This window comes from Pangasianodon hypophthalmus, chromosome 10 (genome assembly GCF_027358585.1).
Source record: "Pangasianodon hypophthalmus isolate fPanHyp1 chromosome 10, fPanHyp1.pri, whole genome shotgun sequence".
Lineage (NCBI taxonomy): Eukaryota > Metazoa > Chordata > Actinopteri > Siluriformes > Pangasiidae > Pangasianodon > Pangasianodon hypophthalmus.
The window spans coordinates 10,304,115-10,326,680 of NC_069719.1; the positions used below are offsets into that span (position 1 = coordinate 10,304,115).

At 36.9% G+C, this 22,566-nt stretch overlaps 1 protein-coding gene across 2 annotated transcripts; it reads right to left on the bottom strand.

The window, feature by feature from the left end:
• Positions 1–1,923: 1,923 nt before the first annotated feature.
• Positions 1,924–22,116, bottom strand: LOC113538921 (intraflagellar transport protein 43 homolog A). 2 transcript variants are annotated; one of them, XM_026934370.3, is made up of 10 exons: positions 21,946–22,116; positions 21,417–21,524; positions 21,281–21,295; positions 15,589–15,659; positions 11,073–11,108; positions 10,542–10,588; positions 5,715–5,787; positions 2,839–2,914; positions 2,563–2,625; positions 1,924–2,231 (listed from the first exon to the last, which is right to left on the bottom strand). In XM_026934370.3, exons 1-10 carry the CDS (start codon positions 21,997–21,999, stop codon positions 2,121–2,123), a joined length of 654 nt encoding a protein of 217 aa, XP_026790171.1. In that variant the 5' UTR covers positions 22,000–22,116; the 3' UTR covers positions 1,924–2,120. The 2 variants fall into 2 exon arrangements, with proteins under 2 accessions (XP_026790171.1, XP_026790173.1); XM_026934372.3 differs by lacking the exon at positions 21,281–21,295 and having other exon boundaries at positions 21,946–22,105.
• Positions 22,117–22,566: the final 450 nt, after the last annotated feature.

Genomic DNA, 22,566 nt, shown 5'->3' on the forward strand with positions numbered 1-22,566 from the left:
TAAAATACTAAGAACTAACCTAAAAGGCACAGCTTGACTTTACAGCTAAATGGCAAAACCATATTAAGTCATAAAAAAAACAGTATCAGCACAAATTAGTGCACAGAAAACAAAAAAAAGCAGACTGTACAGGAAATGCTGAAAAAATTGTGCTTAGTGCTGCATTCTGAAGCTCTCCGTGAACAGACTCCTCCTAAACTGTAATGCTGCTTATTTATTATGGGTCTACACTAAACAATGTTTTAAAGGTTTAATGGACAAATTAATTGGACAAATTATAACAATTTTGCAAGGCACAATAAATGTTTACTGTAGACAACTGCTAAGAAAATTAATTAGAATAAATGTATAATAAATTAATATACTTTTATAAATTTATAGAGCATTTTACAATTCCCGTTCAAGTTTTCACATATAAACATATAAATGGATGAATATGTGTATTCTGGTATGTTTTATTTGTTTCCAGCTAATTATTGCAAATCGTCCATTTCAACTCTTTTCACCTCATTTGTGCTGTTGCCGAGCAAGACGTAGTTCTGCAAGTGACGGTATGAGCTACCGTAAAACATAATTATGAAGGCACATTTAACGGCTTACAATACTGTATTAAGCTATGTGTAGGCTAATGCTAACTAGTTTAAGGTTTAGGTTGGGTTAGTTATATGGTGTAGACTGTTGAATGAGGCAAAGCTCATTTTCAAGATAAGTTAACTCTTATCATTTGTCCTTTTGTTCATTAGGTGGCTGTGTCTCCATTTATTCTGCATCTGTCCTTAGTTAGTGCACACTTTTAAGCTGAGGCCGTTTCAGGTAGTCAGTAGGGGTAGAAAGGTCCATGGTTTTCCTAATCTAATTTCCTGCATTAGATTAGATTATTAATATTATTAGATTCATACTGTCGGCGTGCTGCAAGCCAAACAGGTAAGCTGATGGTTTTATGGAAACAGTAGATATTTTGGCAGTGGTAGTTTGTATGTTGTCTTTTCTGCAAGAAAAATGGTTATGTATTTATGTTCATGGGTTTCTATAAAGAGACATAAAATTAGGTAACTTTCTTTTGGTTTATTGAGTGATCTCTGAGTAACACATGGAAAATGTGCCAATGTTTTGGTACATTTTTCTTTACTCTATAAAAATGTGGTTTTGCTTCCTGTTTATATTCAGTGAAAAGCTGTATTAATTTTACAGTAATTTATAACTCAATTTGCCAGTATGACACTGTAATTGTAATTCATTACATGTTATTACTGTGAAATTACTATAGTAAGATAGACTATATTTACAATAGAAACTCAATTGATACTGCTGTAAAAGTACTGTAACTGTTCTGTACTCTTAGTTTACTCTTGGATTTATAGCATTTTGCTGTAACTATACTATAATATAGTTTCTTCATGAACTAAGACACAGCTGCAGAATTAATTCACTAATATGTAACATTACACTGTATAAAAATATCAAGGCTTTTAGTCTTGATTAAAAAACTCAACAACTTTTAACACTGTCTTTATGAATTTCATTTTATATGAAACAATTATACTGCAAATTAAAAACAAAAGCCAAAATGTTGAACAAAATCTAATCCTTTAACCTTTCAGAATTAGAGTGTGGTTTACGGTCCTAACACAAACATTTAATTATGTTAATCCCAGTGATGTCAATAGAATCCTAGCTCAATGTGGTTGAGATAATTGTGCAGAAAGTGGAAGCTTTGGCCAAGAGCGGACAGATAGAGTCAATGGTGCAGTCAATAATGATAAGGTTGTGTTGCTCTGATGTGTAAAGTTCATTTTAAACCAATTAACTGGATTTCAGCTTACCTCTTCATTAACCTTGGACTTGCTCCCACAAATTCTCTCCAAATAATATGAATGACACAAAAGGTCTTGTGATGACTGAATGAGTTCAGGAGAACAGAAGTGAAATGTTTTCTGGGTTGATTTTAATATCAAAATATCAAACATACAGCACATGCCACTAGAACAATTCCTCAGGTTAAAAATTCAATATGAACAATATTAAAATACATACATATATGCAGGTGTAACTCAGGCAGGGCACAAGATGAGGCCCCCTAGTGAGTAATGCACTGGCCTTTCACTGAAAGTCATCTATCCTCAGGCCACAGGAAGAGGAGACTGCTCCTCTCTCTCTCCTTGATCCCATTCCGTCTGCAGCTCGGAGGACACCTCCGTAAATAGATGATCCCAGTCCCAGCCAACATCCTCCTGCACAGAGAGCATGAGAGGTAAAGAGAAAGCCAGGAGTAATGGAGAGAAGGACATGAAATGGATAGGGAAGAATAAGATAAAGAGCCAGAGCAAGGACAAGAGCACAAGAACGGCACGAGGCCAGGAGCAAGAAGAAGGGACGAGTGAAGCAATCATAAAACAAGACACAAAACAGAGACAGAGAAAGCTGGGGAGATGGAGAGTGGAAGTTAATGTTTCATAAATCTTGTGTTCCTCAGAGGCACAGCATGGCCCCCTTTGGTGGCCCAGAAGCAGCTGGTCAGCCCTGGAGAAAAAAAAAAGTGTCTGCTTCTAAAACTCCACTCACCTCTCTCACCTCCTGCTCTGGTGCTAAAACCTTAGTGAGTAGTTTCAGGTCAATCTCGCCATCCTGGACAAAAACACAGGCTGTGCATTAACCAAAAATCAGCCAGACATAGGACATCCTGGATAGAATGTAAGGGTTCATATTGTAATGGAAATTACCAAATGATCTACTAAAAATGAAAAAATATCATGCAAAAATATGCAAAAATACCAAATGGTATTTTGTTCATTCCCAGCATTGAAGAAAATCAGTGTGAGCAACTGAATTGGGTCTCACCAGAGTCTGAAATGCTGAATACTTCATAAGATCGTTGTCCAGATCCCTGTAGGTCATCACTCTGTTCACCTGGATACTGAGGTAATGACAGAAATTCAGCTACATATAGAATTTTACAACGTAAAAAAATATATAAGTTTAGTTAAAGTATATTTCATTTCATACTGTTAAACCGAGTAAAACAAAATATAATGCATCACAAGAAACAAACAAAAACGATGAGGATGGCAACCAACAGTTTCAGCACTAATAAGTAAGGACTAAAACATGATGGGGAGTGCTGTTATAAGAAAATAATCAATGACTCCTCCAAAGTTTTCTATAAGTTTATTATTTTCATATAACAGTACATGCAAAAGTGTTTTATTCCTCTTATGCCTCTAATTTATTAATGACACATCATCAGTTCAATTGTTTATCATTACGGTCCACAATGCAAGTTAGTTCCTGTTATCGCTTACATTATAGAAGTTGTAAACAGTTCTTTGCAGTAATAAGATTGACAGATTATCATTTTCCTAAGAAACCAGAAACGTCAAAGTCCGTGGTGGAAAACTGACTGTAACAAGCACTGACACTGGAGACTCCTTCCATAAATGTTAAATAAAAGTTTCCTTACAGAAAGCTTCACCTATCCATGATTATACATTTTTCTTTGTTAAATAGCTGCATATTTTTTAAAAATCTGTTTATTATTAGCCTTAGCCTTATGTGGAGAATCTGTCCTGTGAATTAGCTGTTACTATAGAAACGGTGATATATTAGAACTAGCTACTGTCCTGAGTTCCTGTTATAGAAAACTCATCAATATCTTCTGACCAATCAGAGAATTGAGACTTCAACATTGCTGTGGTATGATGCTAATATGAATATGAGTGCATCTGGGATTAAAGACAGTCTGCAAAAAGATTTCTGCATTACGCCACACATTGCAAATTGATGATGAGCCTGAAACCAAAACAAAACAAAAGCACCATGAACAATGGCTTGATTATGAAGCACTGGGACACATGAAATCAAACTAAAGCCAAGCAGAAGTCCATCTCTAAATTGAAAACCAGCTGCTTATCTGCAATCTGTGTATTAAACTGAGAGAGAATCTGTAAAAGTAGCCAGGGCCTAGCAACGCATGCCAGTCCTACTTAAGCCACATTACACGCTACATTGCCCTCATGATGAGTTCAATGTTGATATCAGTGAGATGGACCCCTAACATGTGGCATGAAGCTCTGATTGCTTCAGTTATCAGTTATATAGTCTAAGCTCTTCTTTCTTCTATTACTTGTGTAAGAAATCATCATAATACATGAAATATCTGAAAATCTTGTTCACAGATCATTAATTTAAATTTAAATGGTAGCACTTGTTGATGTCTCCTAATATGACTCTAATGACTAACATCTGAACTAGCACCTGATACTCAAGTAGTATGCACTATGCACTATATATGTACTCCTGCCTTTACTTGTATTATTAATAATATAAGGAACATAACATAAATATAATATAAAGAAAATAAGGAAATATCAATGTACAGTGTTCTTTTTTTCTTCAGTGACTCTCAATTTCTCAGTTTTGTCACTAGAGAACCCTTTCTTTCATATTTCGGGGTGCTTTCACATATGCGGTGTTTGGTCTGTCTGAATCAAACGTTGGTGCATTTTCGCCCATGACGCAGTTCGCTTAGGCAGGAGACAACACAGCAATTCAACTAGGCTGTGGACCAAAACAACTGCTCCAAGACTGTCTGAGCGAGGTATCCAAGCAAACCGATTAGCTGATTTGTTGAATCAGGTGAGTTAGAAACAGGAAAAATGTCAAAATGTGCAGGTGTACACAAGGACCAAGACTGAGAAACGCTGTCTAAAGACAACAGATCTAGAACTTTAGTGTTCTCAGTTCTACCTAGACAAGAAAATATCCATACTTTTTCCTAAATGTTTTCTGGTTATACTTTTCCAGGTCTGTAAATGAATAGCTATAAATTCCATACTTTCAGACTTTCCAGACCTACTTAATAACCCTGTATGTGAGAGGATCAATGGTGTTATTTGGACAAAGCACAAGCAGCAACGCAAATGATGCAGTGCGGAAATATGCAGCATATAGCACTGTGCAAAAGTCAGAGAGGCCCTTCAGTACTTATTGTTAATTATTTATGATAAACGATAATGATGGAAAATGTACAGAACATTAATTCCATTTTTGGTCAGACAGCCATGCAGTACTTATTTATGCAGGTTAATATTAAAGTTCAATATTCCAAATAGTATATTTACAGATTTTATACTGTTTTTACTGTTGAAACCCTTTGTGTGATTTCTGAACAAATAACAGTAATGAACGGCACTGGTGGAAAAATGTATTTAACAGAAAATCACACAAAGGTCTTCAGTGCTGTATTGTCTGAAAATGGAGTTAATGTGTTGAATGGTCATTTGATTGAAAACAAAATGGGTTGTCTCTGACTTTTGCACAGTACTGTATAAACAGTTACACTCACTGCGAGACTGCTGTGAGAATAGACTCACTGTGTGGAAAGCTTCTCTAAACGCCAACTCTCCTCTTTAGTGTTCTCAGATCAGATGTCTGTATTGTCAGATTAACAACTCTCATGGGGTTCAATCTTAGTTGATATATTAACAGTTTAATGCATCAATTGTCATCGAGTGTGATGTTTTGAATTCATGACCCATTACACATATATTATGCAACATGGTCAAGTTTTAAACCTGATAACTGGCCAACAGTTATTACGCAGCTCATAACCAGCATACAAATCTGCAGCGTGGGTAAAATTATAGTCGGCATAGCAACACATTTAATCTGACTTTCTACTGCGACAGAAGTTACCGGAATTCAAAGGTGCTGTGTACCTTGGAGGTGCAGCCACTTGCATGGTGAGGTCCTCTTCCTGTACTTCATCCAGATCTGGGATCACGGGGATATCTAAGAAAAACACACATCAACATTAATAAACTAGGCATGTTCTTTTAGTGGATGTTTCAATCTGGCTAGACATAATGGAGGATAAGAAACAGATAAGTGGCACAGATCAGAGATCAAAAGGGAACAAAAAGGTAAGGTGGGCTGGAGAAATCTGATATAAGCACAAACACTCTTCAAACTTTTCTAAAAAGAAAAAAAAAAAAACACCGAAGCCCTTGGAACAAGCTTGGCCATATGCTGCTTGCTACTGCTGGGTGTTACTGAAAGCTGCAACATATCTCACATCCCTTGAATCATAAGGCTTCACAGATGCCGTCTGTCTCCTCTGTTAATTTTTGTTTATATTGCATGTGAACTGGCATTTGATTCCCACCCTCCCTCTCCTGCTTCTTCTCTCCCTCCGACTCCTCATCTCTCTTTCACTCTCCCACTAATATCCTCTTCCTCACTGCCCCCTGTCACAGCGACCAGGCGGGCATGAATATTCAGTGAGCAAGGCGGCATCTCTTCCTGCTGCGAGGCAGAGCACTGGCCAGGGGCTCCCTGAAAAGTGCCTCCCCCTTACCCTCTATGCACCCCCCTACACCACTTACGCACCCCACCTTACCTCCCACTACCCCAGCATTTGGGCCTTGTCACTGGTGGCTACCCTGCGGACCCTTCGGGCTGGAGTGGGTGACCTGTGTGCCCGATCGGCGTGGGCTAGGCTCCAGGTGTGCCCATCTGTGTGGGGTCGGAAGTCACGGCGCGCCCTGGCAGGAGCCGCAGTGCCAGGAGCTGCCTGCCCGCCGCTCAAAACAGTGGGAACCCACTTTAATTGGCAAAACTCAACAGGACAGAGCATGGCGTTGCTCCCAAAGAAGGACAGGGCAAACTTTCACAGCCCCCCAACACATACCCACCCACACCCACCCTTTTGGATGGACTTTGATTAGAGTGAGGAAGTGTTAGTGGGTGTATGTTGGGGAGTGGGGAGTGTGAAAGAGTCATAAACAAAAGGAGAAGAGGATATGGTACAGTTAGTATGCTCATTTAATATAAGCTCTGATTAATGGAAACCTTTACCATTTGCATATTATTCACATGAAAACTTATACATCGCGTTGACATAACATGTATAAAATGAAAATTAATCTTTGTCTTTTGGAAAAATGTGATGCTCTGTTGCACCTTTGCTGTCTAATCAAACGAAAGTCATTTATCACATGGTTGAGAACATATGAAAGTAATACACAGGATCTAAGAAATTAAAAAAAAAAAAAAGAAATAAAGTTCATATTTCTATTTATTATCCTCCACAGATTAAAACAAGTATGCAAATAAAAAACACAATTTTCATTTTTTATGACACTACAAAATTAAGGACCATTTATAAAATGATCTCTGTAATCAACGTCGATGTAACTAATTAGACAGTTATTTTTGAACACCTTCAAACAACCAAGATGCACTCTGGGGAATTTTTCGACGCTACAGCTTCAGTCAGAGCAACACACCCTGCAACTCATGTTAAATTCCATCACTCTGACACTGATAACAAGCCCTCTTATGCCTCCATTGATAACTTCTTGCTTTTCTTTTATTTTTAATTAAATCTAATTAAAAATGCCAGCCTCGTTTAGTCACTGACAAGATTCATCTGTGTTTCTGATATCCAAATAAATGCAGGCGCGCGCTGAGTGCTGCTTCATATTCATGAGGTCCTGGGTGACACTTTGTCCTCTCATTTCCAAAGCAGTGCGTTCAGCAGAATCTGTCCCCCCTGGACCCCCAATCAAATTTAATGGTCTTAGCGCGGTGACATCAAAAAGCCTCTACGTCCAGCTCTTCGCAAATAGATTCCAGGCTTGTTTTTTCCCCCCAACCCTCCCCTCATCTCAGCAAATAATGCACTATCAACACAATTCTATGAGAGTTCAATGTGAAACATGGAGGGCTTAGCTCTGTGTATGCAAACGCCATGATTAAGTGGCCAAAGCAAAACAACGTTTTTAAATGAGGTTCCAATGCAGCCTATTATGAGAGGTCAGGGGAAAAGTAGGGGTCGCTGAATACAAGCTAATATGACGACTCCATCAAAAACCAAGGCTGCACCTCCCAGCATTTAAGATTTGTTTACCTCCTATCCAATAGGCCCACCAAGGTTATTTACTCAGATAAAATACAGAGAGAGTAGACTAATCGGACCAGTAAGACTGCAAATACTATTTTATATATATATATATATACACACACACACAGTACTGTGCAAAAGTCTTAGGCACATGCAAAGAAATGCTGTTGAGGAGAGATGTCTTCAAAAATAATGAAATTAAATTGTTTCTACATTAAAAAACTACTATAAAGAGCAGTAAACAGTAAGAAATGAAACAAAGTCAATATTTGGTGTGACGATCCTTCACTTTAAAAAAAAATAATAGCAGACTCAGGTACAATGTGTGATGTTTTATAAGGAAATGAGCTGTAGGTTTTACTGAGTATCTTGCAGAAGCAGCCACAGTTCTTCTGGAGACTTTGACTGTCGCACTTGCTTCTTATTTTTGCAGCCTTCATTATGTTTTTTTGTCTGAAAAGTGTCTCTTATGTAATATGCTGCTTTCTTACTGACATGCAAACATTTTTCTTTAACGTAATTTTGTTCTGGAAAACTAATGTTTGGAAATCTAAAATGTTTTTGTACTGAATCAATAATGTAGAAGTCATAAAATAAAAGTTTTTATAAATAAAAATAAGACATTTGCACAGCACTGTATATATATATATATATATATATATATATATATATATATATATATATATATATATATATATGTCATGTGGCTGCTTTTAGAGCCCAGTAAACCCAGCCAATGGCATTTACCGATCACAAGGTAATCATCATCTGAGCTCTATTTCCTGGGCCAGAGCCTAAAGCAGCAGGGTCTCTCAGCATATCTGACCATTTTACACATTGGCTATAGAAACTAATATTCTATATTAGACGGTCTTGTTAACCTCTTCAAAACCAAGCTCAAAACAATAATCATAATGATAACGGCTATCGATAGTCACAGTACAGTCAGCTGGCAGTCAGATTTGCACTAACTGAAGGGATTACTGAGATTACTGACACACAGAGATTACTGTTGGATGCCTATTTTAAAGTTTACATTTTAATATTTTTTATTTATGCTGCAGCTTCTGTTCGGAAAACAGACATATCAGTAAACATCTGTTTAACTAAAACAACTAGGAGATACATGAAGTTGGCCAATTATTCTTGAACATACTGTATAAAATTTTTAAACCTATAAAATTCAATCAGCCTATTATTATTGGTTCCTTAAATTCAATCATTCAATCATCAATAATGACTATGAGTCATTCAATTCAATCAGCCTATTATGGCCAGTAGGAATGTGGTTGGAATGTAACAGCACTCCAGCACTTTTCACCATAAGTGTTTATGTTTTTCAGAGCAAAGTCTGTAAACCGAACATGTCAAGTAAAAAAAAAAATAAAATAAATAAATAAATTGTGACAACATGGCTTGAGAGGTTCAATATTTGCATGATGAGAAAAATAAATTACGCTAACAAATCAATCATTAATTATGTGACTGATATATATATACCTTCACTTTACTTTTGTCTTCACTTTACTTTTGTCTTCACTTTACTTTTGTCTTCACTTTACTTTTGTTTGTGTAAAGCTGCTTTGAGACAATGACCTTTGTAAAAAAGCGCTATACAAATAAAAATAAAAAATGATGTGTATATATATATATATATATATATATATATATATATATATATATATATATATATATATATATATATATATAATCTTTTTGTTTGGGATCTTTAATGTGCCTAAACTGAGATCCTTCAACATCAGAACTGTACCAGCGCTGCCTTCTAAAACTGTGCAACCAGTGGCATTGCTCTTCACCCCTCCTCTTTACTTTTGGCAATTTCAGCCCTTATTTCCCCTGTTGCTTGGTACAAAAATTGGAACAATTATTCCAGGCTGTGCTTTGCTGAAAGTTCTGACATTACTTGTGTGGTGGACCTTAAGAGCTCCAGGGTGTGTGGAAGCCATGTTCCCAGTGGAAGACACTTCAGGCAGGGACTAGTGTGAGTGAACACACGCACGAGTGCTGCCACTCAAGTTATGACCTGTGCAGTATACCTTTCCCCTTGAGGTGTGGATATAACTTTAAAGATCATGTTATAAGTAACAGGTGCCTGCCACTGACATCAAAATGTAACATTTATTTTGAATAATGAATGCATCACTTAATAATAATAATAATAATAATAATAATAATAATAATAATAAATACCAAATGTAACTGTTGAGAAATTGCTGTGGTATAAGAGGAATAAAACACTTCCACACATGCTGTTATAGAAAACTAATCAATTTCGGGATGCTTCCCACTTGTCAGGCTGCATCATATCACCCCGTCGTTGATTATTTTCCTATTACAGCACACCCACTGTGTTTTAGTCCTTGCATAGACCAGCATATAAATATACGGAGTTGCTATCATGTTCTCAGATAAATGATTTTATAGCGCAAATTCACAGCTCAGTTATCAGTTAACAAAGAGGTTATATATTTGCATATGCACTGCAATGATCAATCAGAGGCTATTCTTAGTCTGCTGTAATTCAGTATCGTACCCAAGGAGCAAAAGTGAACTCTGTGGCAATCTGTGTTAACAGAGGTGAGCTGAGAAGTGTCACTAGCAGAAATACAGGGATACTCACCGCTTTCATCATCCGAGCCCTTGGGGGTCTGGGGTCTTAACCGACGGCTATACACAAACAACAACAACAACAACAACAACAACAGGTGTCTGTTAGAGCAAAGGCTATGGAATTGTTAATCACCAAGGCAAAATGCCTTGTTACTTAGCGGTGAAATTTCTGTGCTAATCTCTCCTGCTGTAATTATGTCCTACATGGCTTGCAGGCACAGGTAAAGTGGTGCAAGATTCAAAAAAGACAAATGTCTTGCAAACCCCCTCCCCCCCCAACCTCGGCTAAAGTGATGAGAACTCCACCATGATGTCTTTTAATCAGGCTAAGTGATTGTTCTTGGAATGCCAGGATTAGTTGCAACCAAGGACAATTTCTATGCAATGGCAATTTCCTTTTTTATAGCAGCAAGCGTAAACAAGCAGTCTATTCTACTCTTCCATTTTTTTTTTTTAGAAAAGAAACTCTTATTTTTTTAATCAGCAATATGGAAAAGTAATAAAACGTGAATGAAAATTAAGGGAAAAGTATGAAACTTACTCCTCGACCTCCTCAGCACCTTGTCTTCTTCCAGCTCTTTAAAGACAAAAGCAAAGAAAAGGTTAAAATAATCAACAAAATGTTTTTACTTGCACAATACTTTCTTACTGAATGCTTTTTCGTCCTTAATCATCACAGCACTAGTGATTAAGTGGATACATTTGTGGATACAAGTGTTTCAGCCCTTATTATACAAACAGCATAATTTTGCTATTATTAGTCTTCTATAATTTAACAACTTGATTAATTGTAACAATTCATTCCAACCCTATCTTAATAAGTACTTACTAGATAAACTAGACGAGAAGAGGAGAATCTATATCTATATCACTGACCAGTAAAAGAATTAAAAAGAAGAAGCATTGACACACGTAGGTTTGCCCTCTGCTCTTTAAAACAAGACACTGACCACAGCAAAAGCCCACTCAGGGCACCATGCGTTGATTAAGCAGATAAAGCAAATCAGTGTTGATTCTGATTAATCAGGTACATCAGAAACAGAAAGGATTGTCTTTGCGTTTAGTGCCCCCTACTGGGTAAAGAATACAGGGGCTTTTTTCCCCAAACGTCACCACAAATACACAAACTTGTCAAATTGTGTTTTGTCAAAAATTCTGTCCACTGTCTCTCTCTCCTTTTTTTTTTTTTTTTTTAAACTTATTGAAGGTTTGGCTACTTTTCAGGTTCTTTATATGTATTAGTATTAGCTTTATTGAATAATTTCTAAAACAAATCTGTGAAAAATGTATTTGCCATACTGCACATACATAACCTTTAATAAGACAAAATGCATCTAATTGAACTTTCATAAATCGGCACAGTCTTTTTTTCATTCTGTGTGACCAGATAAAGACATTCAGGTACTGTAGTTATATATTCACTATACTGTGAATATATAAATACTGTACTCTTTGTTAATTTCAGATATACAGGGGCTCATGAGTGGCACAATAAAAAGCATTGAGAGATCACACGTTCGAATCTCAATGATAGCCACACAATAGACACAGCCACCTGTGGCCTGGACTCCAAGAGGGATGCCAATTTTTTTTTCCCCACATATGTTAAAAAGTTTCCTCTGAGTGTGTTCAGCTGCCATGTGATGTAGCATGTGCAGAAATGTGAAAAATGCGATGGCTTCATGTGTCTCAGGGAAGCACATGCTAGCCCTCGCTCTCCCTGGTTAGTAATAGTCATGTGATTTGGGAGAACTAGTTAATGGGTAGGAACTGGAAATGAGTAAAACTGTAAAGATTTTTTTTATTGTTACAGATGTTACAGTATACTTCCAAAATATATTCCCTCAGTCAGTGATTTGAAGGTGGTGGAGAGTACAGTTGCTCCAAAATCATCATTACATGTTCAAATGAGTTGTGATCTGGTGACTGTGAAGGCCACAACATTTGACTGACATAATTTTAATCCTCATCATACTATTCAATGAGCCCTCTCGCCCTATGGATGGGGGTGGGGTCATCTTGAAAGAGACCACTCCCATCAGAATAGAAAGGTTTCATCATGGGATATAGCAAATCAATCAGAATAACTTGAAATATATTTTCAGCTATACTTACCTCTAAGGTGACACGTGAACTCAAATCATGCCTCCCACAGCACAACAGCCACCATTTTTCCTTTAATTTGTCACTAGTCTGTATATTTGTAATGAGCAGGTTTAATACGAGTCTTTATAGAGTGTCCAAAATCTTAATATATATATATTTTTTAATCTCCTTACGACACAGAAATTGCTATGTTGGTGCCCAGTGTGACAGTGTTTGACACAACAGCTGTATTTCTAGTTTCTAGTTTCTAGTTTCGTCCTGTACTGTACTGTAAGGTAAGGGAGCAGCTGCTCATCCCGCTGTCCTCTGTGCGTGTCCTGTCCGGGCAGAGTCGCATTTAAAGCACATTACAGGACCCCTTGATTAAGACTCATGTAAGGTAAAGCGATAGACATGGTCAAACTGTCTGGAAAAAGTTGTTAGGGATAAAATATATTGTGACAACCTGGCTTCAAAGGTTCATCAATAAACTGACAGATCTGTTAGTGTCAATTAGGAGTGATAGATCTGCAAATCCTGGGATTTCTGCTGTGGGATTAGTGCAAGCAGGGCGGTGGTGATTGAGCACGAGGGGTGACATTGAGCAGAAAAAAAAGTCCTTGCCTGCTCTAGAGGGGACCATTAGTTACTTTGTTTCACAGGGCAGGATCAATGCATCGTGAACCCCTTTAACACCTTATACAGCACTCCATTCACCCTTTCTCTCTCCTTTATCTCTCTCCCGCAGAAAAGAGAAAATCAAGACAGGTTAGGCAGACGCACCGAGCTGACACCCTGACCTGTCTTGAGACAGATGTATAGAGGTTCTCTCTACTGCCTGGACCAGTGATTCAGAAAACCATGCAAATGAATCCAATCTAGCTGGCTTGTTCAATTCAGAGTGCCGCTATATGCATCTCTAGTTTTAAAGGAGAGGAGCAGTGAAGCAGCAGAGCACTGAATCAACTGGAACAAGCCACGCATTGCCATTGACAGACTGCCGAGGGCAGTGATACAACAGAATGAGCTTTATACGCCACGGCTTCTTACAATCTGAATAGCATTCTTTTTACAATAAAATTTAAAAAGTAAAATATCGAGCAACACGGAAAGCCTGCCTTGTTGATCTGTAAGAATTAGTAATATAATGTTGGATTAAACTAATTCAAGCCTGCACAGCTTTCTCACTTTATTTGCACAGAGAACATCGCCCTCCAGTGACTCATACAGGACACTGCCTTCACTAACCTTTGCAAAAACTGAAATTGTAAAGTTTTAAAGCAGGTCTGAAAGCAGGTCTGTAACAGCAAACTGAACCATTATTTTTTTTATAATAGTAATAATAATAATAATAATAATAATAATAACACCTCTTTAATAATAATAAAAAAAAAAAAAATAATAATAATAATAATAATAACACTTCTTTAATAATAATAATAATAATAATAATAATAATAATAATAATAACACCTCTTTAATCATAATAAAAAATAATAATAATAATAATAATAATAATAATAATAACACTTCTTTAATAATAATAATAATAATAATAATAATAACAAAAAATAACTCAACATAATACATTTAGTGAATTACTACCCAATTTGGAACCAGATATTTGACATAGGGCTAGACATTCACTTTCATGGACATATAATGACTGTGAGTTGTTCAGATTCATTGTCAGCCTTTATCTTATTGTGACACCAAAAACAAGGTAAATTATTTTATTAATCATATATCTTTTTTTTTTAATAAAATATTTTATCATGATTGGTAGAAGATCATGACAGATTCATAGATTTATACTACAGAGTGTCCCAAAAGTCTCCATACATAGGGGAAATTAACAGTTTTTTTAAAAAAAATTATATATATTTTTTTCACATAGCCTTTAAGAATGCCTTTGACAAAAGAAGAATGTATTGAAATCATTCTCATGGCTGGACCGGGAAGCTATCACAAGGTTATGACGGACGTGCAGTTACATGCACGTTACATGAGTGGGAGAGATAACTCAGTGTGTGTTTACAAAGAAATGGCAATCATGTGGAGGATGTTTTGTAAATAAAGTTATCTAAAAAAAAAAAAAGTGTTAATTTCCCCTATATATGGAGACTTTGGGGACACCCTGTATTATCTTTACAATTACTATTAATAAGCTCTTGAGCCAAAAAAAAAAAAAAAAAGAGTCTGCATCTGCCTTATTTGAACAATGTAAATAGGTTGCAGATCTGGATGAATGCAACTTCGGATGGTCAGTTTGTTGGCCAGACTCTGAGGTTTCCTTTTGTGCTTCATGTCCAAGAAAAGCACAACACTGACACGCCACATATCAGAGTGCATAGGGCTGAATCAGTGTCAAACCTCAGTCGCATACAAAACTAGTGGAATTATTTGGAACAACAACAACAGAAATGCTAGCTGAATTGCGTACCCAGTCAGTGGAAGATTGGGCTAAAATTGGCAGGAACTATCTCAAGACATGGTTGGAATTCTTACATGAAAGGATTACGTGACAAAACTAATGTTTTGTCTGGGAAGCCTACTTTGTTGATGGACAATTGCGTATGTGTGTGCTTGTATACTTTGTTCCAAACGAAAAGGGCAGGAATATGCTTTGGATTAGTTAGGGTTAGACTATGAATGAATGTCATGGTCAGGTTAAAGTTAGGTTTGCACTGAGGATTAGGAAGCATTTTTATATTCATTTCATATGATTAAACCCTTCAAGAGCAGCAATACATGTGTGTGTTTGTGTGTGTATCAGTCAATGCTTCTACTGCTACAAAGAGTCTGTGTTATGCTCACCAGGATTTAGGCTACAGATGATCAGAAGTATCAGTATCAGTGTATTTTCACATACTGTATAAGAAGATTTAAACTACTCACTCATTCAGTGAATGGACTGTTGCATCTTTCACAAATAGGCCAGAGATCTGTGTTAGAGATTTGTGTGAACTCACTTGGTAGAGCCGGTCCCGGTGGACTCTTCAGCCCAACCTCCCTGTCTGCGAGGTGGCTTAGGTGGAGGTCCCTAGCAAATGACAAACAATTAGTAAGCTGAAAATGTCACCTAAAACTTCACCTCAGTGTGTTAGAACAATAGATCATTTACATACACCCCATTCAGTGTTAGTATAGGATCAACCCTATGTGTGTTTTAAATGATTTCATGTATCAACTAGGCCAGTGTATCTCCTGCTATACAGAGCTTGAGCTTGCTCACTAATCTGTAATCTAAGACACCTGGAAGAAGAAGATTTAGCCATTTCTAAAGACACACATTCTTTGACTGAATAAGGTGTTCCTAGATTAAAGCTCTAGATTAACTAAACTATGCAGACACTCCCTTTGAATCTTCTCTAATGTCCCACAGTGCTTGCACTGGCAAAGCTATAATGCTAAAATAAAAAAAAAATACACCTACAGGAATATGTAATCGTATTTTTGTTCAAAATACATACAGATCATTTTCACACTGATCCTCATAATTTTTCCATAGTGGTTTTATAAATTCTTTCTATAAATACTACACTTCAGTAAACACTAAATGCTTTCACAGATGGATGTTTGTCAGAACACTGCTATGAATTTAAGGAAAAATTGGTCTCATCTGCTTCTTTTGGTGCAGGCACTACTGCTTTGTTCTTCTGACATCCCTAACTGACGTCAATCACCAATCACTCAACCTGACAGACAGTTGTTTCCACCACAAACAACAATTAACCACAAGGAGCAATAACAAAAATGTCCAATACAATCTGCTGTGTTTTCTATTACTCAGAACAAATCCTGACTAAGTTTGTGGATGATTTAGTAAAGATGTGGATAATGGTGCTCAGAGATGCTATTGTTGTTTAGAACAATGCTTAAACTTGCTTGCTTGATCAGTAAGCTTTCTGCATAAAATAAAACCATAAAAAGAAATACTCCAATGTTATGTGACTTCCAGACAAGGACATCAGGAAATATTTCACAAACTTGGTGCTTATTAATATAACAAATTAGCATAAGCAAAAGTCAGATAATTTATGAACCACCCTTATATTTTTTTTTGTAGATGATTTATGAACAATTAGATTTATTGTCAGCCTCTTACCACTAATGAAATTGTAAGAGAAATATATTCAAAGCCAAAAATAGAAAAACAATTTAAATAAACATGACTGAACACAACATATTTCAGTGTCTAGTCTGATGCCTTTTTAAAAGAGGCATGTGTTAGTCAATAAGAGTTTCCTTTTGTGAAATGACCAAAAAAAAAAAAAAAAAAGAATCATCATAACCATATATTACAGTATGGAGAGCTAATTACACTGATACCACAGCGCTACTGAATTCTCAAATCTGATTGGTCAGAAGGTTTTGATTAATTTTCTATAACAGCAGCTCTGAAAGTAGTTGTGGATGGAAGGCAAATCACAGGTTTATATAAATGTGCTTGTTTAAAACATTGTTTTTCTAGTAGTAACAGCTAACACGGAGACTTCTACGGCAGACGTGCCACATAAACAGATTTTTAAAATATGTGTGATTATTGATATTTCTGTGACGATATTATTCAGGTTTTTGGGTTTTTTTTGGAAGGAGTCTCTAGTGTTAGGACATTGGGCTGTAACATGATGAGCTGCATTTTTCAGTCTTATTAACTTTAAGAGAAAGTGAGGAAATTACAGTTTATCAGTTTATAGCTGTTAAAACAGAGGTGATAACAGAAACTAATGTTTCGTGGATGTTCCACAACATTAAATGTAAATACAAACGATTAAAATGTATGTCATTCTTTAATAAATGCAAAAATGTTAATATTGGCAACTAACTTTAATGAATTTTTTTTTAAATATAATATATATAACAATGCTACTGTTATTATGAGACGTCAAATAACTCTAAGACATACTTGCTTGCTTAAGTGAACGATATTAATATGACTTTATAATGTAAGGCACGCTTAATATTTACATCTGACAGTGTAGTTTGTTTTAGGTTTATTACTTTATTATTGCTATTATTTTGCACATCTAAAAGAGTTCATTAGCAGCTTGTATGACTCATGCTTCCTATTACTATAATCAGCTCTACTGTACATGTGTGTGTTGGGTTTCCGGTGATAACAGATCCATTCCTGTCTGGGGTTAAGGGCCAATGCTGGAGAATGAGCAGTAGAAAGAATGGGAGAGTGTGGGAACTGCACACAGGACCGCTGAGAATGCTGAATGCTAGGAATGAGCCAACATAACTCCAGGAAAAACAGCCTTTTGCTCTCTCATTCTCATTCTTTGATTCTGAAAATAGTCAATTGGATTAAGATCACAGACGTCAACCGGGGAAAAAAAAAACAGAGGAACTTTTGAATGATGGAATAGTGCTGTGAGGGTGGGTGGGCAACAAATGGGTCTGAAAAACCCACAGCATTTCACATTACCAAATTGGGTCGGCGAATGACACAACGTCCTGAAGGAATGTCTTTAGCTTAACATGAAATAAATAATCTGCCATTACTGAGCTCGTTCACCACAGCTATGTGAAGCTTAATAGCCACATATAGAGACAGAAAAGGAAGAACAAAAGCAGTTGGTTGTCCTATTAAAATGAAACAAGAAATTTCATTGCATATGGGAAAAAAAGGATTGTGGGAAGAATAAGGTCAGCTGAAATAATGACAACAGTCTGTTTATCAGTGTCTCCAGGCTTCTCAAAGATTTTCCACTGAGAAAATTAATTTATAGCCCTAAGGTTACTTTAATTTTATAATGCCAAAGCTATGTAATGTGTTTTATTTAGGCTAGCATTCAATGGTGCTGGTAATTGGTGCAATCCTTGACTTGTAAATGGTTTATATATAAACAATATAAACAATAAAAATCATTTTACAGTACTGCTGATGAGATGATTTCACATGATCTTGTTTTGCTTCCTGGAATATAGCCATAGCTAATGCCCTAAACACTCCAACATTTGCCACAATACTTTTGGGAAATTAACAAGCATTGAAAAGCTTTGCAGCTGTGCCAGTGATGAAGCGATTTAAGAAACCACCACTCAAGACCAAATGTGAGGCACGCAAGGCCACTGAAGATCAGCAGCTTCTAATGTCCCTGTTCATAATGAATGCTGCTCACGCCAAACATTAGCCTAGCATCATCACCTGTACCTCCAGTTAAGTTACATAATCAGCTAATTTACAATATTAATTCCTTTTATTTCCTTTAATTGCTGACTCATAGCATTAATTAAAAACTGAACATGAGAAAGTGAATAAACTGCATATACATGTTTTTCTGTTGTTGTTGCTGTTTTCCCATGAGTATTTCATTCATTAATTTTCAGTAAGCGCTATATCCTGGTCAGGGTTGCAATGGATCTAGAGCCTATCCCAGGGACACACTCTGGATGGGATGTCAGTCCATCTCGGTCTAGGGGCACTTAACAGTAGCCAGCCCACCTACTGGCATGTTTTTGGGAGGTGGGAGGAAACTGGAGTACCCAGAGGAAACAAACACACACACACCAGCAGAACACACAGACAGTAGCCTGAGCTCAGAATCCAACTGAACACGCTTTGAGGCAGCGATGCTACCTGCTGGTCCACCATACCACCCTCCATTGAGTATATCTTTGCAGTGAAACTACAAACTGCACAGTCATGACGTCACTGTAGATTGTGATTATAGATAAAGTTCACAGTGAACAGAAAGTGGAAATGTGGGTTTTGATTTGATTTCTGTGAAGTTTGCGCTTCACTAATGAATGAGAGTAAAAAAGAAAAATAAAGGTGGACTAAAATGCTGGTTAAAATGGAAGCGTATCGGTTTCACGTAATGCGTGTCAGACCAGCATTTAACACAACACTTCAGAACTAGCCTTTACTAGCATTTCCACAGCTAGTAAAGATTTTCTAGTACAAATGACAAATAATCTCATCTGAACATGAGCTTGCTTCACATAATGTGCTATCCATAGATGAATGTGAGAATATACTGTAGGTCCACTATTGCCTGTCTCGCCAAAATGCCTCATGCAAGTCAAAAATGGTACATATTTGATGCAGAATATATTTTTAGAACAGCAGTGTTTAAAACTGACCCACAACTGACACAGTCACACAAGACCCCAAAAATGTATTTAATCTAGATGGAAGGTCGTAGAGGGCGCGAGAATCATGTTTTTGCATCAGGAAAGTTAGTCTAATTTAGGAAGTTTACAGAAGGGGAAAAAAACATTGCTGGAATTCCTAGTGGAGAAAAGCCAGTCCATGTAGAGCTCTCATCACTCCTGGGGACAAACCAAAACCTCCATACTATAGATGCCATTGTGTTGATGCAAAACCGCTACACTGGAGCTACAAAGATAAATGACCTTAGAAAGATAGTACAAAAAGCACACAGCAGGAGAAAAGATCTTTGTAGGCATCAGACCTGTATTAATCACTGCAGCATCACTGAATTTGACATAATGCAGTAATTAAAATCTTTTGCAATGTTATCATATAGACTCATTTTTGACTTTACACCTACCTGGTATTTACATTCATTAGCTCTTTTATCACATACACCTCCTAAGCCCATCTGTTCCTATACACAGTTTGTTAGCCCACCTCAACCCAGACCACCAGTGGAAAGAGACCACCATAGAACCACCACTACACAGATGTTATATGGGGGGTGGATCATTCTCCGCTGTAACGCTGACATGGTAGTGGCATGGTTGGGTGTGCTGCTGTGGTACAAGTGTATCAGGTGCAGTAGCATTGCTGGGCTAGAGGATAATTAACACAAATTTTGCATGGAAAAATGACCTCTATTCTCTAACTGTGCTGTACAACATGAGCTGTTTTAAAGTGACCATAAGTGTTACAGGCACTATATGTGTAATGCACTATTATTATCATCATTATTATTAGTAGTAGTAGTAGTAGTTTTACGGTGTGTCTAATAAAGTAGCCAGTAGGTGCTCATGGTGTTTAAAAACCCCAGCACTGCTGTTATGATACACATATGATTACCATGATCCACAACCCAAATAACACTTAGTTTACGGTGCTCCAATAGTGATCTCAAAAATATGCATATTCATTCACACTGTGTAAATAAATGTGAACTAGAAACTTAAAAGTTATATAGCCTAAAGCCATGGTTCTCAAAGTAGGGTCCATAAAGCACAGACAGGGGGTCTGCAATTTTCTAATTTCACTACAGTGATGGAAACTTCAATCCACAATTTATCAGAGTTATTATTCCTATAGATAAGATCAACTGGCTTCTAGTGACACCTTTAATAAACAATGGGTTCTATGAGTGGAAGATTTAGAAATTTAAAAAAAAAAATCTCTGGTGCCAATAAATAGCCAGAATATTATTGCACAGGTTGAAATAATGTTCCTAATGTTTTTCCCCAATTTATTTTTGAATAGTTTGTTAAGAAATCTGCTCTGAGGGGATCTAAGGATTTTTTTAAACTGGATAAAGTTTGAGAACCCCTGGCCTACCACACAAATACTGTAACTTTATACCAAGTCATTTTTAGGGTAAGTGATGTTGGCCTGTAAGCCCTTTTTAATCCACTGAAGACCAATGGATATGATCACATGGTATAAAATTACGGAACCAAGTACACAACTAAGCACTAGAAGCAAAGACATGCGTGTTACTGTACCGTCTCATCCTCCTCCTTGGTGCAGGGGCACGGGTTGCAGGAGCAGATACACCGGTATGAGTAGGTATTATAATGATAAATGTCATGTCAGATGGATGTGCAGTGACAGTGACACTGATTAAATCTCAGGACTCACCTCTCCAGGTGCTGACATGCCCGAGGAGGACGACTTCCTGCCGGGTCGCGACTCTTCTGCACATGTCTGATCAACAGCTTGGCGAGCTCTTCTGCCACTTTTTGCGGTCTGTTGATAAAATTTGGATCACAGCCTTAAAGCAAGTATTTTTAATTAACCGAAATATGACGTTAAGTGTCTGGAATAGAGGATCATTTCCGGTCTCTTTGCCAGCGACCATCTTCTGTTGCTAAGGCAACCTGACGCTTCAGTTCAACACATGCCATAAGTAATAGCTAGCTAGCTCGTTAGCTTGCTGCATTAAAATCCCAACATATATAACACTGTTTGTCGTTAAATCACAAATGTTTGCTAACTAGCAAGAGCCAGTGAGCTAACCTAGCGTTCACAAATAACCTTTGCTTCTCCGTAGGCTAGCTAAGCTTCTTTGCTAACCAACTGACTACCACTTCAACTATATTCATTAAAAAAATCCTCGCGATACGTTCACTCCATAATTATTTAAAAATATAAAATGAATGTAACTTACACTTTTTGGAAATCCGTTGAATCCATTATCACCTATTTGCAGCGAGTCGTCCATTTTTTTTGGGACAGCGTCTGTAGAAGATTCCCGTCGCTCCTCCCCTCTGGAGTTTTACTTCCTGGAGATGAGGAAGCGTCGCACAGCAACCGTTTCCATGGAGACAGAATTGCGCAATTAAATCCTGGACTAAGGTTTAGAATTAGAACTATTTTAATTGGCATGTGAAATGGCTTCAGAGTGCGCATGCGCAGTGATTTTGTTTCTTTTGTTTTCTAATGAACAAAATTCTTTTAATAAATCAGGCATTTATTTTCTGGCTTAGGGTCCCTATTATGTCTATTATTTATATATATAAATATACATATATATAAATATAAATATACATATATATATATTTGAATAACTACATCCTGTTAGAAACTTAACTATTCCACCGGAAATCTTGAATGCACTATATGTCAATAATAGTATTAAAAGTACTGTCATAATATTATATATAGTCTGTCAATTGATTATATAAATTAAATGACAAAGATGAATAATAATGTCTGATGAGCACTAGTCAGTGACCTCCGCATCCATGTGATGTGTCAGAGGTGTCAGATTCCAGGCCTGGAGAGAAAA

Coding starts and splice junctions, on each gene's coding strand:
- LOC113538921 (XM_026934370.3), bottom strand. CDS start 21,999: ATGGACGACTCGCTGCAAATAGGTGATAATGGATTCAACGGATTTCCA. Junction 11,109..15,588: donor ACCGGGACCGGCTCTACCAA/GTGAGTTCACAC, acceptor TTGTCTTTAAAG/AGCTGGAAGAAGACAAGGTG. Junction 2,915..5,714: donor CAAGTGGCTGCACCTCCAAG/GTACACAGCACC, acceptor TCATTACCTCAG/TATCCAGGTGAACAGAGTGA.